We start from the raw sequence: 18,772 nt of genomic DNA, 5'->3' as shown, positions 1-18,772 counted from the left end.
TTTAAGCTTACTGTATTTTATTTTATTGAGCTTATTTTACTTTTCAAACAGATGTTCTGTGTTGTCTTACTCAAACAGATGTTTGAGTATGCTTATAAGTATACTTATGTAGATTGGGGAGTGAAGGAATCAAAATCTTGCCAGAGTTAAGAGTTATATTTATTCTTGGAGATATCCTTTTAAGGTTCATCCAAAAAAGATTAAATGGTGCAAGGCTCATTCTAAATGAATGATTCCTCGTAAGTCTATAGGCTTTAATACCAAATGACATGAATTTAGTTGGAATGACCTAAGTCATATGATTTTCTTGTAATACTCATTCGTAAATAGTCAATCAAAGTGTAATCCCGTAAAAGTATCAAAGGACATGTAAAATATAAAATGGATTAGTTTCGAAATTGAACGACAAAACTCAACATTTATAAGAAAAAATTTAAATCGAATAGTTAACCAAAACGAAATCTCATACAAAAAGGACATGTAAAATATAAAATGGATTAGTTTCAAAATTGTATGACAAGACTCAATATTTACAAGAAGAAATTTAAATCCAATAGTTTTATGAAACCCAATATTTGCAAGAAGAAATTTAAATCGAATAGTTTACCAAGCCAATTATCTAACATGTAAACAATTCCTGCTCGAACTAACAAAAATAAATGATAATTTATTATTTTCAATTATCTAAAAAGTTTAAGGAGAAAAATATTTAATCTCTATCGAGTATTCTATGGACATTTATGATTTGAAATTGTTTAGAGCGTATAAAATAAAAGATTACATTAGATTATAAGAACCTTTAATTCAAAATAAGTATCTTAAGCTACATCATTTCTTTTCCCAAATAATCATTGATGGACCATGCATTGTTAAGGTCATAGCATATAAAACCAATTTCTTACCTTGTGGAGTGAAATCACTCAATAATGCAACAATTATAGGAACAATACATCATAACCAGTCTTTTTGCCCAAAAAACACTCCACGTAAAAATGTTACAGGGCGAGATTTATCCCAATATCAAAATCACATTACAACATCCAAAAATAGTAACATCGGCTAATGACAATTTACAAGTGCTCACGGTATATTGGCATTATCAAGCAATTTTTATGATATGTTTTGCCAAACATTGTAAAGAAACATAAAGTCTATCTATTGGAGGCTCCTATGTTAGCCAAATTAACAGCAGGCTTTTGAAACACTCTTACAACGGGCATTCCATCACCATCATCATTTCCCACCCTCCAGGTGCGGTCTTTCTTCCTCTGGGGCTTCTTATGATGCTTATGTGTGGAGTCTGAGCTTTTCTTCTTTGCTGCAGCTGCTTTATTCGATGAGAGTTCACTGGCCAAATCAAATGACTCTAGATCATTCAGAGCGTTGCTTAGAGCATGTTCTCGGGCATCAACTCCAGTGATATCGGAGATAGTAGCTTCATCAGAATCGCAAGCATCTGGCTCATTATCTGTTAGAGAATTTGGATCTACCATGTCATCTGTTTCATTCACTTCTACATCTTCAGTATCTGCTCCAGGTGGCAATTCAAAGTGGGGAAGCTTCCCATCCACATAATCTTTTAAGATCTGACGTGCAGCTCTAGTCTCATCTGGCAGCCCACTTGAGCTAACATAACCACGAGATGAGCAATACGTCCTGAGCAACTCCGAGGACAAGGGTGGTCGAGATTGTGCTTCGTAGGCCTTTGGCTTTGGCAAGGTGATGTTGTATACACTCTCAAGGACGTTTCTGGGAACCCTGTTAGCTACAACCTGCACTGCTTCCCTGTGTTCGGTCATCCGATCAATGGGCAGAACTCCTGATGCGATCATTTCATATCTTGAGCTGGAAAAGGAAGGGAACACTAGACCAGGGCAGTCACAAAGTACAAGCTCATCAGAGATAATCAGTGTTTGGAAATGCTTAGTCTTACCAGGGGTTGATGTAACCCCAGTCCGCTTTTGTCCCACCAAAGCATTTATTGTAGAGCTTTTACCAACATTTGGATAACCAACGAACCCCACAACAACTTGCTTAGCTGTTAGATTTATAGAACTAGTCTCTGAATATTTTCCACTGTGACTTTCCTTGTCTGTGAACCTCCCATACGCTGCGATAGCCTCTGCTTCTGACTGCAAACGAGCCAAGAGCTCATCCCTGCTGTATATCTTGGTGTCCAAGTCTGACTGGCTGAGCTCTTTTGACACTTTCTCTTCTTCAAATTGACCGATCAACTGTTTGCCTTCCAAAGCAGCAGTAGCAGCTTTAGCAGACCAAAACACAAAGAGAATACCATGATGATTGAAGTACTCTGCCCATTTACGTCTGCAGGATTCAAGTTGAAAAGAAAAAAGATAAGAAAAGAAGCCCTTCGGTTTGATGATCATCAGTGCAATAACAAAATCAGACAACCTCTGACCTTATGGCAATTGGTAAAAGATCTGCTTTATTGACAAGCAGCAGTGTTCTCTTGTGTTCATCTATTTCCCGTGCATATTCCTGGTAAATAACAAGAAATAAATATCTAATATGAACTTAAAATCTGCAGTATGACTAAATTTGATAACATTAGGGATCGGACAAATAATTTTTGCGTATCTGGTGACCAACCAAACATTTTAAGATATCACAATATACCATTTCAGAGTGAACAGCCAGCAGCAGTTCTCACAAAGAAAAAAGCAATCACTTGCCAGTGAATTATGGCAAACAATCTAGAGATATTATAATTAATGAACAGCAAAGTATAACTCAATATCCAGTCACAGAAAAGGATCTTGAGCCAATGCAAGTTGACAAATAAAATGGGAGCTTGAGCCAGTGCATCTTTGAATCAGTATAACTCAATATCCAGTCACAGAAAAGGATCTACGGGCACATTTTAAATTAAACTGTGTAAGGCCCACGATAAAGGGAACTAGCTTTTCACACACATGATGCATGCCTTAGAATTTGAGTTCCACTGGGACTCAAGTTTCTGTTGACTCATTAAAAGAAAAACACTAGCTGAGTGGTTTCATCCTAATGCAGCCCCTCCTATTTCGAATGAAGTGCTCAGATTTTATGCAGGTAGGATCTGGGTCGAAAGGCCGAGGTTCTCTCATTATCTAATAATATCAATATTCCCCATATATCTGGTTTTGAAATATATTATAAAATATTAAAGTCACACTATTATATTGTGTCAATTAGTTTGTTATTAAAATCAGTCAATGACCAGGGTATTTTATAAAAAGGTATTCAACTGAGAAAGTAACTTGCACTTGTAGTGCAGAATTTGACAAAACAAAAGCACATTTTTTTACTCACAAATAATAAAACAAAGAAAAGAATAGAAACATCATAAACTAAAAATGGAAAGAAATGCATACCTCAAGATCTGGACAACGGTAAAACAATGGATCCCGAGCATCAACCACCATAACAAGCTAAAAATTTAATGGTATTAGTCCTCAAATATTAACTGAATATAAATGTCTTAAGTATTTATAATGTAAACGAATTTAACAGAAAAATGTAACAGGATATCAACAGAAAACACCATGGCATTAATACATATAACTATACAGAGTTAAAAGACATGGTCAAACTTTTACTTTTCTCAGTTGCACTTAATTTTACTGCCTGAATGGTAATTCATGTGATTGAGTTCATAACATCAACCACACTGCTCATACCTGAACCATACAGCAGCTTCAAACATCTACATCCATATATCACAAGGGAATGTCAGAGGTACATGCATACTAAGCCTAAGTTTGGCTTCCAATCTCATAAGCTACTCCACATGGTCCATTTTCAGAGCGGATAATCTTTTTCCCATTAGAATAGAAATGGATTATTTAGACAGTCGGAAATCAGTTGTAGAATACTTTACCTATAACGTGATCATTTTAGCAATCTATGGGCAATCTCTTTACATTTAATACGAACATGCTCATTGTGATACTAAATCAATTTCACTAATAAAAAAGTGGCATAGCTTTAGGACTCTGTTAGGGATAATATGACATGCACATATGTACAAGATACATATGAAATAATTAATCATCTTTCTATAAAACACAGAACAGTGGATAAGATATGTGCCACTTGTTAAGAAATAGTATAATCATTATAAAATAGCTCAAGACCTTTCAAATATATAAGATGAGCAAACTTATTCCAAAACTTGTATATATCAAGGAAGTGGTACTTGAGGGTGCATATAATGATCATTTCTTAAATCAATGAGTACATTCCTGTTAATGATACTGAATATCCTTTGTCTGCTAACAAAAGCTAAATTACTGGACATAAAATTATTGAAATAACAGAGGAGTTGTAACTAAAATGTTGAGAGGAATAGGATTATATTTGTTCATTTATTTACTGGTAAGAACGAAATTGACTCTTACAATGATCAAATGAAAACTATTTTTTCATGTATTACATTGCTTGAAATTATCCAAACCAGGTCAAGCTTATTATACTAATATTTTAAATGCTCCATCCATTATAATATGAAAAACCTTTTAAAATATTTCAAAAATAAGTTCGGCTGTTAACAGTTGGAGTTAACATGCACAGCACAAAAGAATGTAAATACAACTAGAACACAACACTGAACTTTCTCAGAGAAAAGTTTTCAACATTGAAAAAGTAAGTAGGCCTTCTTCCCATTTATATGCTATACAGATGTAATATGCATAGAGCAAATTGTGGTTGTTGCATGAAGCACATTGTCATTATCATTGAAATTCAAGCCTCAGAATATGAAAATATTAGATGCTCAAAGTTCATGGAAGACTTTTCCAATTATCAGGTCACAGCTCAATGTATAGCTTGAGATTTCAGTGATTTTAGTAATTTCTTTTTCTTTTCTATTATTTGCATTTTCTTCTCCAATTATTTCTGTCCTTGTACTCACCTCGCGACACTAGTCAAATAAGTACACAGTGCTTGCTGATTTGACTTCAAAAAAGGCTTACTGGTAGATTAAGAAAACTAAGAAACCAATATAACTTCAAAGACATCATGGTGAGTAAAAAACACACAAACCTAAAACAAAAGACAAGGCCAATTAGCTGCATGATAGATTATACAGGGGTATTGGAAGGAAACTAACAACAAAAGAAACGGATCCAATTCTTCAAAACAATGAGAACATATTTTAGAAGGTCAATTGTAGACACATAACTCATTCTAGAAAGAAACAATAAGCAATACATGAAATAATAACCATTCAAAAATATATATACACAGGATGATAGGAAAAAAGAAAAGAGAAAATAAACTTGATATGGGATCGATCAAACTTAGCATAAGCATAACCAAGGTTTTAATTCTTGCTCAGATGCTACTTTTAACACCTTGTCAGATTAGTACGATACTGACATACTAACCTGTACCATTCGGTATCGCTAAAAAATAATAACTAAAAGTAAATAGTTAGTTGATACTGAGCTATATGGTCTACCAGTAGATTGGTACCAAGTTCAACCAGCAGTTGAAACTTTGGGCACAACTCAATCTACTTGATTTTGTCTGCAATAGATGCCAAAAGAAATGTATACCAAGAAATCAATCTAACAATCAAACTAAAATGACATATAAAGGTAATGTAACATCTGAAAGAAGAGGTTAGTAGTTATAAACTTAGTAGCTCTATATAAGTTATCCTCCCAAATGAAAGGAGTCAGTGAATCATCATTATGTTAACTAATGAAACTACTATCACATAGTTTTTCTTTTTCTTTTTTTTTTAACTATCACATAGTTGATATGTCATGCAAACCAGAACAACTGAACTAGAGAAACAACTTGCCAAACAAATAAGAAACTCCAATAAGGATTCACATTGAGCAACATAGAGAAACTAAGAATTCAACTATAATTTCTCATATCCCAGTTTAGGTGAGAAAACTTTACTAGGTCACTTCTTTCAAGCACTCTCCAAAGCTGTCTCCAGATGTCCAGGTTTTTCTCGAAAGGAGTAAGTACAAGTTTATCATTCTCCTCTAGTCTAGAAAAATGAGCAAAATTTGAGATTGTAAAGGCAAGTAGATAAAAGCAAGCATAACTCAAGGTCAGTAACTAAGAAATGAACCAAACTTTAGCAGTTCGACACGAGAGGTAGCTTAAGAAAACAACTCTCCAACTGACTCATTTCATACATGAATAAATAGAAGGAAAACAAAACCCCAATCAACTACAGGATGGGGTACAATCAGGCAGCCAAAATGAACTAACAATAAAACTAAACAGTTCATGAAAGGCAATAACAAGCCACTACTTCAAAGTGAAATGAAATTAACCAAAGAGCATCAAATCTATTTGATAAAAAAAAAAAAAAAACATAACTAGCCCAAAGGAGTGGAAGCCTAATTATGTTTATCTAATACTTATATCTTATAAAAACATAATTATGTTGCTAATAGTAACAAGAAGATATAACACTGATTTCCAATGTCAAATATGCTGGATGTGACTTGGGAATCTGATAATTGAAAACCAGATGAAGATAATCCTGAAGAAATCAAACCAGTAATTACATCTGCAGTTCAAAGAAGCAGAAGATAACATAAAAGAGGTAAACTAGACCTTTGTGTCCTGTTAAAACCTAAAGAAACACTATTTGCAACAACCCAACAGATATATCATAATTTAAATTAAAATCAACTGGTAATCTATGTCCCTTGTTCAGCTGAAATCATTATGGTCCCCCTCTTAACCCCTCAGGTTCTGGAAACTATTAGTTAAGTCCAGGCATCACTTTAGAGGAGAGTTATTGAATCATTTACACAGCATGATGCAAGCTTTTAGCTAATTACTAACTGCAAGGTAGATCAGATATCAATCTACCTTTCTTATTATACTTATTAGACATTAATCTAGTGAAAAAAGCCACTAGTGAAGTAGTGTGACTAACCAATTTGTCCTTCCAATTATACAAGATAATACATAAACCCCTTGTTAACCCTAGAAAACCATCATTTGGAAGAGGTTTTTTCATTGAAATTCTTCACAAGTATCACATGTGCTGCACATGATTTTTTAACTGAAAGTGAACAGACTGGCCTTATATAATTAATTATCAAATATTGGAGTAATGCATTGAGCTTTATGATGAGTTAAACACTGAGTTAAGAGTTAAGACCTAACAAATGATTCCTGATTGGATCAAAAGAGAAAGGAGGTGGTCAATCATGTTTCAGGTGCCACCATTTCTTAATTGTGTTAATAAAGAAAAAATGGTCAATAACTATGGAAGACACCACTCTCTGTTCCTCTGTGTAGGGAAGATTAAACCCATATAAGAAAGCAAAACAACAAAGATGGCTCTTTTCAAAAGATATAATTTGCACCCTGTTTTCCATTCCCTTTGGGCCCTCGGTGATCTCCCATGATTCTCTAATCAACCACGTCTTTTGGGTTGAGTTTGAGGAATCAACTACATTCAATTGCAAGGAAGCCAGTCCAAAGATGGACAATAATTGGGTCAATGACCAGATGCCATGGCCCCAAACTCCTATAGGCAGGCAGTTGTATGACCAACTACATGAAATCCCTACAAGAATTGCACCAGAAGATAAACTAAAAGCAGCATATTGAAATGGGTTAAAAAAATGATTTTTTTTTCTAAAATCACATAATAGATGAACTTTTTAAATACATTTATAATGTGTTCATGATCCTAAAATCATTATTGCTGACCTTGCAAGATTCCTCCGCCACTCTAGAAAGGCCTGATTTTCATTGGAATCAAGTTCTTCCACTGACATCTGAGCATTCCAAGGAGGCCTGCATCCCATCATTGAAACAGCATATCAGTAGCTAAACCACAATAGCATGCATATAGCTCAAATAAACATCACATATAGGCAATCAACTGTCATACAACTGTACCTGCGGGGAACCCGGAGACTGCTGGCATGCAGAGCCTCCTCCTGTTTCTGCAGCTTGCGCCTCTCCTCTACTGGCATTCCATCCGTGTCCGAACTTGCGTCCCTGTCCCTAAACGTTGGACACAGCATTTACAAAAAAAAAAAAAAAAAAAAAAGAATTAAGCATCACAAGGATGAGCTAATTGATATCAGGAGATGCATCAATCGACACGAATGAAATTAGATTTCTAACCTCCTCTATCTCCCAGAAACAGCAACGATTTCTTAATTGATCAATTAAGAAGGCAGAGAGAGAAGGAAGACGTACAGATTGATGAGGACATGAGGTGAGGGATTGTCGAAAGAGTAGACGCGATCGGCCTCCGCAGCCTTCTCGAGGATCGAGTCGATGTCGCTGACCTCGGTGACGGACTCGAGCACGCGCCGCTGCTCGAGGCGGAGGGCACGGCCCTTCTCCTTGGACTGCCGCACCATCTGGTTGTGCTGCTTGATCAGAGCGCGCCCCAACCCATCCGATCCTCCCTTCTTCCCTCCCATCGTCGTCGTCCTCCGATCGACGCGCCGCCCGTTGCGTGCCTCAGAAGGGGCGTAGTAAACCCTAGCTCTGGATTTCTCCCGACGAACCCTCCGAAATGGAAAGAGCTGCGCATCATCTAATTTATCTTTTGCTTTTTACAAATTACTTCCTTGGCTACCTGGCTCAGGATTGGATAAAATATGTGGAGCCCAACTGCTGCCACGACAGCCAAAGCATGGTACAAATATGGCTATATAAGGACTGGGTAAGGAAAGTATTTTTCGGGCTCAGAAGACCCACTGATCTATGTAATTAATAAAACTCTGTTGGCATTATTTCTTTCTCTTATATTTGCTAACAATAAAAAAAAATTATTTGGGTGTTCTATTTTACCAATTTTCTTCTTCTTACAGCATAAATAAATCCATCTGAAATTTTTTAACTATCCTTTTAATTCTATATTCATAAATGATTATAAGTTAACAATATAATTATTTCTAATGAAACATTAGGGGTTAATTAGTATATTATTGTATAAATGATTTATCTCAAATTTGAGTCAACCATCATGTATATCATTTAATATAATAATTGTGTTTTAATTTTTTTAAAAAATAATATAATTTGATTGGAGAAACATCTCTCTCTCTCTCTCTCTCTCTCTCTCTCTCTCTCTCTCTCTCTCTTAATTACTTTATTTTCATGCATATCATATTAGTTACAAATTAAGCACATAGTCTTTAATTTCTTTGATTCTTATCTGTAATATCACTTCCAATAAGGAATAACAGGCACTAACAATGATAATGATTCCATTTTTCTTGATAAGGGAACCTTAAGTTAAATTTCTTTAATCCATAGTCACCACCATCAGTGAAGGAAATCTCAGCATTGTATTTGATTCAGTCTTGCAATATCACTGTTTTAACTAAATTATTTCTCATATATAAATTCTAAGAATAAGGATCATGCTGAAAATTCCTCTAAATCAAGAATGATATTTAGTTTGGAAGGATATGCACATGAGTTTTATAATGAATACTCACTAGAGATTATTGAAATGAAATGAAAAATTATGTTGACTTATGGTTTAAAATATATTTTTTTTTATTGGTCAAAAATGAACTATAATTTATTGATTGGATTCATTTTATGCAAATATGAGTAGTAAATTTACTAATAATCAGGACAAGTAAATTCCTTTTAAAGAGATTACTATACCAAAAAGAACTCTAAATCAAGAAAAACTAAGAGTATGTGAAAAATATTAAATGTTTTTTACTACTTAGATACAACAACACAAATGCTCTTATAGAGACAGGGTGAATGCTTTACCTGCAGAACTACTTCAATTTATAACCTCATCACATAATTGAAATGTAAAATGCCTAACAAAATATATTCTTTTAACAGCAGCATAATTATATATTATATAGATTTTCACCCATATATTTCTGTATAAACTCTTCCTCGATGATCAGACCTAAATATGAATTCTTCGGCAGATATAATTAGGTCTATAATATCAGACTTGACAATGTATAAAGAGTTGGATTCTAGAAACAAATTGTATGAATGCAACATTCCAATTGAACTATGATTTATTTAGCAATCTAGCCATCTTTGTTTATAGAAAAAAAAAAAAGGATAAATAATATCACTTCAGTGTGAGATTACATTCATAAAACAGGAGATGAAGCTGATGCAAAGCATAAACAGAAACATGAAACAAATATACATATAAAGTTGCAAATAGATCACACCACAACTGACAATCTTAACAATGTCAACCATCAAAAGTTTGCAAACACCAGTCAAGCAACACATCACACATGAATACTATCTTCAACAACATACCTCAAACTATGGACTTAATCAACAATCAAATCCTTATTCTGATGTAGCAGCCCTACTAACAGGAACAGAGCCCTGTCATGGTTTCCATAGTGCATGAAGCTTCGGTCATCCTAACAGTCCTGAAACTGGTGCAGTCCAGGAACTGTGGAACAAGGACACTGATAGCCATGCAGATAAGCCAAGAATGATTTGCCTTCAGAGAACAACCAAATGGGCAGTGATCAGCTTTTCCATCTGGCTGTGTGAAGTTTTGGAGGGGTGTAAAGTCAAATGAACACAACTTGCATCCACCCCTCCCCGGTATCTCTTTCCTCAGACCTTGAGAAGGTCACAGCAGCCATCAGCTGCTGAGACCCACTGATTAGACATACCGGCCGCTCCTTGCTCTCCATCAATCATACTTGAGAGAGGGCGAAAGAAAGACGAGCGAAGATGCTCAATGACATGGAAGTTATTGTGATTTTTGTGCGTGCACACGCTTGTCGCCTCTGATCCTGAAACGCTTGACCCACCACTAGATGAATTCAGATTTCCGCTATCAGATTTCATTATATCAGAGCTTGGAGATTCGGTAGGATGATGAGGTGCTGAATCTTTCACTTTACTGCCATAATTCATTACTTGTCCACTGCTTTCCTTCTTTGTGTTCAGAAATCGACCACCACTGCCCCTTGCTCGTCTCATTGCATGAAGATGACGTGACTCATGTAGATAGGGCTGAAAAAATGGAAAATGGAAACCCAGTTTAGTTTGACTTGGCTCCATATACTGATATACACGATTGGATTTAAGAATAGAAAAGCAGACATATCTTAAGCCAGGTATAATGATTTTCTCAGCCTAAGTTAACTAGCCATCCAAGCATGACAATTGTAGAATTTTACAAGAGGAATACGGTACTGAATTCATCTTGGACAACTTACTAATGATTAGATTTGTATATTAAAGTAGACCAAAAGAAAACTGAGGTAAAGAAGCAAAGAGAGGTACAACAAGTTGAGCAATCCATCCCTAAAGAACCATATATTATGGTGCAAATACAGTGAAAAACATGGTTTAGCAAATAGAAATATTTCCTGAGCATTGAGCATCCATATTGCATGACATATACCTTCCTAACTTTGCTCAACTTGTTCTGTCTTTCAGCCTTGGCACGAGCCTGTCTTCGACGAAGGATACCATGGAACTGCTTTGCATTCACATAAATTGGTCCATCGGCTGTCATATTCATTGGCAAGAGCATTCTCCCATGCTGCAAAGGAAAGATATAAAATTCATATTGTATTCATACATTCAGCAGAAACCAATCCATAACAGCTTCTTAACATATTCCACGGATGTCTAACATGACCAAGATTGAGGAATATTAACTGTCAGTTGGATAAATGAGAGTATCAAACAACAGCGAGTCCTCTCCAAATTCAACTATAAACAGTCCTGAAAGTGTTATTGAAATCAAAGGAAAACTGCAACACATTTATTTTTCCTGTTTAGTGTTAAATATTTTTCCTGAAAAGTTCAATTTAAGCAAATTCCAAAAGATCATTAAAAAAACTTCACTTTGTGAAATAAATTATTAAAACTCTAAAAGTATCACATATGGATTGGAAAAGGCAAACAAGATTACCATTTGAGTGCTATAGAAAAGATTAAGCAAACTTATTTTATAGGTAGCACACAAAAGTTCGAGTAGGTTTAGACTGTTTTGGCATCGGCTTGAATATATGTTTAGACTTAGTGCAAGCTGATATTTTCTATATATATTGGAATGTAGCCCATATGAGCTTAATAGGAGACATAATGGTGCACAAATTGTGAACAAAGCTTGTGTACTCTTCTATTCTATTTCATCATCTCTCCAGTCTATTACTTCTCTATGTCGGTGCTCTCTCTTTTTATGAACTATTTGGATCTTTCACATCTCAAAACTACAATTGAACATAGTATCAGAACAAGTGTATGATTTTGATTTTCGTGACAAGTGAAGAGCATATAAATTTATTTTGACTACTGTAAAGAAGACTTGGACTTGAAGACTACCTAAGAAAGGGACATACCAATAAAGACAAAAATAGACCTACAGACAATCAACAACAGAAACTATAGATTATTTTTTATCCAAAAAAAGAAAAGTGAAGGTAAAATTATACATGTCCTTTATTTTTTAGAAAAAATGATTAGACATGTATCAAGCAATGATAGATGTAAATATTCTTTCATGGACCTTCAAATTGAAGACTGCAAAAGAAGCCTAAATAATCTTAAAAGATATTTATGAAAGAGGCATATTAACTCGTACACCACTAGATGAACTAGAAGATGAGCATGATCAATAGCAAAATCAAGAATGAGAGAAAACAAAGATCGATACGAAGAAGCATATACCAAAGCAAAGTGATCAACAAACAAGATTTGTATTGCAATGGGATCACAATTGAAGAAGCTCTATTGAACAAAGAAGCTTATTTGAAAGAAAACAGAATTAAAAATCACGTAGTTGGCAAAATAGATTTTATTGGACCATACAAGTTTATTTTTACTAGAAGCTTATAAGTTTTTTAACCTCCTTATAAGCAAACACTACAAAGTGAGATAAGCTATTGAATGTTTAAGATTTAGACAAAGGTAGTGCTCATAATGATATAACAGGTGCAACTATTGAAGACATGCAATTTATAAAACATAATGAATAACCTGGTGAATTTCTTATGATGAGTTTGGATTGAGACGAATCAAGAGTTTGCAATTGATTGAGACATGCAAGATAGATCATATACATAAATTTTTACTTCAGATGGTACGGTTCAAAATTAAGCAAATTATTGCATGTCGTAACAGCAACAAAAGAAATGAGATTTAGATCTTTTAGTTTTTCACATTATTTTTTTTCAAAATATCATAAGGGAGAATATTTAAATATTAAATTAGTCTCTGGTTAGAATTTAAGTTTTATAGGATAGATTAGTGCAGTCTTTTCTAATAGATTGCACACGGTAGTTTGAGTCGGTTTGGACTGTTGTCATTGGCTTGAATCTCACTACGTTTAGAATTAGTGCAACCTGATACCTTTTGTATATATCAGAATGTAGCCTGCAGGAGCAAAACAAGAGATATACCAATGTAGAAATAGTGAATAAAGTTTCTTCTCTTCTAACGTCTATCATCCATCCTCTTCATTATCTATTCTTTACATGAGTGCTCTCAGCTTTATAAATTTTTTGGACCTGCCAAATGTGAAAGCTAAATTTCAACGATTTCAGGGCAAGCATCTCTCTTGCACAGATTTGCCACATCCTATGTCCTGTATCTTCCACATTGGTGCCCTTCGTTTTGCCTATGTCCTAAATCTATATCCATGTTTCATAGAAAAGAATTTTTAATTTTAGGACAAGCATCTCTCTTGCACAAATATGTCACAAGCTAGGGATTTGCACTTGTGAAATTTTGTTAATTATTGGATGGAACATTAATGTAGATATATTTTAAGCTGAAAGTTGACATTCCCTTTATCAGGCATGAAATAAATGCATATTATTAATCATGATTGCAATAAAAAAATTTATCTTCATGAAAGAGATTTGATGTTTTTTCCCTATAAAAGACACTCTCTCCATACCCACCACTGCAACAAACATTTTGAATTTCAAAGGCATGCATTGATACCCCAAAAGCTATGATAATATATTCTGCACACATCTTAAGGATACTTTAAGCAAAAAACTAAAGCTTATGAGAATTTCTACTCTATTGCATTTCTCACTGGAGTTCGATCAATCGCAGCAGCATTTTAACGCGATGGGTTTCGCTAGTCTCTCATTATTCATCTTTTAGTTTGTCCTTTTCACCTTCTAAGATTTTTTCATAGTATCAAAAGTTTTAACATCACTGAGATGTACCTTTTGAAAGAGAAACACAGAATTTAACCTGCTGGGTCAATTAAAATTTGCAAATTATTAATTACCTTTGTAGTTAAAAGTCATCAAGTTTGACCCTGTATATTACTTTTGGCCAAGAAACGTGTAGGCACATAGATCTGAATCATGAAATTTGCAATTGATCCTACAATTTAGAATTAGAATTAACATCTTGACTGGGATCAGCAGTGATTGGCATTAGCCAATCCCGCTAACCATATCTTGCAGGTGCCTTGATATTATGGGAAAATAAGAAAAATAGAAAAGGTATCACAACCTCTCCATCTTATTCCCTTGAAAACTCAACCTCTATGATTGATCATTGAAGACAAGAATAGATGGATGGATGAAGCCTCACTGATGTCAATAAATCAAGCAACCCACTAAGTGCTATCATGGACCTTGAGTCATTTAGCATCTGGTTTAAAATTAAAAAGAAAAAGACTGCAGTTCTAAGGCTCCTGATTTCCTTTATGCCGTAGCATCTCTTCATTCAGTGGATAGTTGAAGACAGGTATCATGTATTAGAAATTAATGGTTACTACATCTCCATTATTTTCTTTAAATCATGATCTCTGGGATTTCTCATAACATAATATATAACTTTTTGGAACTCTGTTATACTGCTTTATGTTCTATTTCAGTGTTCCCATGCATAATTGTGTTAGGCACCTCGAGGGATCTTGAATCCTTGATTCCGATCCCCACCCAATAATAAAAATGCAAAAGGGGATGAAGGTTAAGGATAATAAACAAATAAAATTTCCTGATAAATGCTTTTTTAAATGGGAACATAATAATAACTGAGAAACGATCATAACTAGAATTTATCTAAGCCCAACATGAGTTATGACCATGTGACAATCCTTACCTGTGCTGTTCAATATGACAATATCACGAGTATACTCAGATCATTTACAATATGACTATAATAGAATACTAGCTATACAAGAAAATACTGAATAACGGAATAAAATTTACAAACCATTGATTGAGGTCCATAAGTTGCATATAGGCCATAGCATTGGTCACCATAGGAGTAATTAGGATAAACCTGCAACGATATTTACAAATATTACAAAGCAAGGCCCACTATGCAGAGTAGCACTTGCAAATGAAGTCCAAAATTATTTATAATCAAGTGAACACATAATGGGAAAGGCAAAGACCTACCATGGAATGACCAAGTTCAAGTTCAACATGACCTGAATGTTCAGGAAATGATGGCATAAGAGAGATGACTGCAGAATGTTGTTGAGATTTTTGTTCTTTTATTGAGACATTGTGGTCTGAAAGAAAAAATTAAGGTCAAAATTTGTATTTTCAAAGAGCCATTAGTAGAACAGAAAAAAGAGCTCAGAAGGAGATTACAATTAGTAAGAAAGTTATAGTATAAGTTCATCTTCTTGAGAAATGCATAATACAAACAAAGAAATCTACATTTCAAGTTTCTACTGCAGTGACTAGAAATAGCTACAAGCTACTTAGCTTCAACATTTTCTTCATGACATCATTATGCTTATGTCTTTTACCTTTCTGATATTAGTGACTGCCTACTGTGCATGCTAATGTCTTCATTTTTCATTGTTTATTGTTAATTTTTCACTTCAAGAAATTGTTACTCAGCCTATGTGAAGCCATAGAAGTAGTGCTGTTACCCAGATCCTATGGACAGAAATTCAAATCTTAAGCTACTTAACCTGCATAATATCTAATATATCATGCACTTGGTCAAGGTGGGTTTTACAATTTTCATCACATCATGTTAGGTTTAGGGCACCCTGATTCGTTCAAATTCAAGTTAGGAGATACCCATTAGATTGGATGAGTGATTAAACGATGATGGTGTAGCTTCAAACTCGAGCGATGTTCGTGATGATGAGGCCATTTGGCAACTAGGGAAGGTTATAAAGTTTCTGTAATAGTTGCCTTTGGTTCAGATGCAGAAATGTCTTGGAGAAAACATTTTTAAAATGTTAAGGAGGTAAAAGAGAGAACACCCAGAACAATAGGAGAAAGTGGGAGGAGAGAAAAGATGAGAAAACAAGTGAGAGGAGAGAGAAAACATGCAGAAAAAAGGGTATCGAGGCTCATTATCATCCCTAGAGTTGTTTACTATACCTAAGCTTAACTTGAAAATCAAACACTCGTAGAAGATCAATTTTCAAGATTAGTCACCAAAAGCCAACTCACATTATTAGATTTAGCTTCATAATCAATAACAAAGTTTTGGAACACTTTGGACTAACAAGAAGGACATGATTAAAAGAACTTCTCCGACGGCAATGTTTGAAATAGGAAATTTTCATATTAATGACAACATTTCTCTTGATTCTATAAGTTTTTAGCAAGAAAAAGCAAACTAACTCATGGAACAGGTTATCCAACCTATGCAACTCCTTTATAAGAATATCGAGAAAGTTGTTTAATTGAAATTTGTACTATCACACCATTGAGCTCCAGACAAGTTCTGGAAGATTCTGAATGCATAATATGATATAAAAGCATACTTGCAATATGGAAAGGCAATAGCATTCATGCACGGAATCAATACGTATACACTGACTAGGATCACCACAGCACAGGACCAGGATAACAAAGATTAAAAAGATACAGAAAGATTTGAAGAACTTAATCAATTCAATGACAAGACCCACATCATCCTTAACATGGAATCCAGAAGATATAGTAGTAAGAAAACTGGCTTTGTCAAATCATGCAACAAGTGTACCTTAATCATGGTAATAAAAAGGAAATAATCTTTTCCATGCACTGCTTTCATGTAAACTTAATGGCAAATGCCTGTCTTACTTTAAATATGAATCCAAACAATTCATTTCCTGCTGCACTCTATCCTTTCTATTCATCAGCAGAATCACAATACCAAATAAAAAACATGACATCTAGAGATGCTACTCAATAAATGATCATGCATCCGAGTAACAAAGATGTGACTTGTTTTATTTCATGAACATAGAACATATAAAAAAATATTGTTTAACAACAAGATGTCTAGTGGAGGGGAAAGGGCCTAATACCAGGCATGGTACAGCAGAAGCTTAGCTAGAAGTAAAAAAAAAAAAATCACTGAGAACTTGTAGTAACAGTACCCTTTTCCTCTGTGACTGCTGGCCCTGGTCCAACCCTTGGGACTACTGCATGATGCAGTTGTCGGGATGCAGCTGGTAGCTGGTCCTCACCATTGGAGTGGCCCTCAAAGAGCGATTGGGATCCGATCCACCAAGGAAGTGGCGTAGCCTGGGGTGGCTGAGGAACCGAAAACTGGCCAACTCCTCCGTGGTTCGTGAAGCATATAGTTGTTTGCATTGTGGTCACAACCAAAACCTGATTAATCAGAATTCAAGGTCCCAAACCTAGCTCTTCCTTTCCTAGGAAGTTCGAGATCAAAGATATTGAATGCCCAACTGCCTATCAGCTGTAATGGTCATACTTCACCTTTATAAAACCTGCCACCCAAAATCGTTGTTTCTGGGTTCCATCAAGTTCAAGAAAAAGGAAGCTAATAGGCAAGCACAAAAGCAAACCCTTCAAAAAATTGATGCACCACACGGCTTGACCAATATCCCCAAAATTAACAAAGAAGGGGTTGGAAACCTCCTTCAAATGTGTAAAACAAGAACCCTAGGCACGCAAAATTAACCAAGTTAAAAGGGAAACAAAAAGGATGGAGGTCTCTGTTTTGGTGTATTGCCATTGGCGAGATCGAAACACCAAAACTTAACATTGACAGCTCTCAAAATGCAATCTTTCCAAATAGAGCTCATCACAAAGCAGCTGAAAGCTCCAAAATACCAAATCAAAGACAACCAAAGAAGGATCTTTTAAGTTTTACCAAACCCAAGCTAAACACGAAAACCAGCGTAACAAGACAAGGGGTTAGCAAATCCAGCAAGGAAAAGCACTCTCACCGCGTCATGAGAGGAGCAGCAGCAGAAATCCCCTGGCCCAAAAGGATGCATGAGGCAAAGAGACCATGGCGGAAGTAGAAGACAAGAGAACCAGAGAGAGAGAGAGAGAGAGAGAGGGAGGGGGACGGGAAGACTCGTGGGTATGTGTGTAACAGGCAGAGCTGAGGCAGGGGAGAGGAGCCAATGGGGAGTGGGTTTCATGGCCAATTGGCCATTCTTAAGGATGCATAGTGGGATGGACCATCACCTCCCTCACTTCTCGCCAACACTTGTTTAATTATCCACCTCTCTCTCTCCTCTTCACTTTGCAGGATCATTAGACCACCAGTGGGGATTCCATCACCAGTTGGTGGAGTCAATAAATGCCCAAACAAGTCATTCCCACAACCGTCCACCAACCTCATATGGTAAGGTAACCGTCTCCCCCCTCCCCCACACTCCCAAAGTGTGATGCTCCAAAATGCTCTTAGAATTTGAGCAATAGTAATCCCTATAATTTGGGATTGACATACATTTTTCACATTTTTCTCCAAATAATAATAATAATAATTTCACCTATGGGAACCTTGATAGAGATCAAAAAGACTTTGCTTTAAAAAAATATATTTTTATTTTTTAGAAAAAATAAAATAAATTTTTATTATATTAAATGACATACATAATACTTGC

At 35.3% G+C, this 18,772-nt stretch overlaps 2 protein-coding genes across 2 annotated transcripts; both read right to left on the bottom strand.

The window, feature by feature from the left end:
* Nucleotides 1-987: 987 nt before the first annotated feature.
* LOC103990344 (GTPase LSG1-2) lies at nucleotides 988-8,525 on the bottom strand. The gene is made up of 7 exons (XM_009409446.3): nucleotides 8,194-8,525; nucleotides 7,888-7,995; nucleotides 7,696-7,782; nucleotides 5,911-6,004; nucleotides 3,372-3,428; nucleotides 2,420-2,499; nucleotides 988-2,325 (listed from the first exon to the last, which is right to left on the bottom strand). Exons 1-7 carry the CDS (start codon nucleotides 8,421-8,423, stop codon nucleotides 1,152-1,154), a joined length of 1,830 nt encoding a protein of 609 aa, XP_009407721.2. The 5' UTR covers nucleotides 8,424-8,525; the 3' UTR covers nucleotides 988-1,151.
* Nucleotides 8,526-10,115: 1,590 nt separating this feature from the next.
* LOC135616853 (nuclear transcription factor Y subunit A-7-like) lies at nucleotides 10,116-18,355 on the bottom strand. Its single transcript, XM_065116530.1, has 6 exons — nucleotides 18,104-18,355; nucleotides 17,285-17,641; nucleotides 15,348-15,463; nucleotides 15,160-15,228; nucleotides 11,372-11,512; nucleotides 10,116-10,977 (listed from the first exon to the last, which is right to left on the bottom strand). Exons 2-6 carry the CDS (start codon nucleotides 17,499-17,501, stop codon nucleotides 10,573-10,575), a joined length of 948 nt encoding a protein of 315 aa, XP_064972602.1. The 5' UTR covers nucleotides 17,502-17,641; nucleotides 18,104-18,355; the 3' UTR covers nucleotides 10,116-10,572.
* Between the last annotated feature and the right edge of the window lie 417 nt (nucleotides 18,356-18,772).

This window comes from Musa acuminata, chromosome BXJ2-7, assembly GCF_036884655.1.
Source record: "Musa acuminata AAA Group cultivar baxijiao chromosome BXJ2-7, Cavendish_Baxijiao_AAA, whole genome shotgun sequence".
In the NCBI taxonomy this organism is placed as follows: domain Eukaryota; kingdom Viridiplantae; phylum Streptophyta; class Magnoliopsida; order Zingiberales; family Musaceae; genus Musa; species Musa acuminata.
The sequence above is the reverse complement of the archived record's forward strand: the minus strand, read 5'-3'. Positions and strand labels throughout refer to the sequence as shown.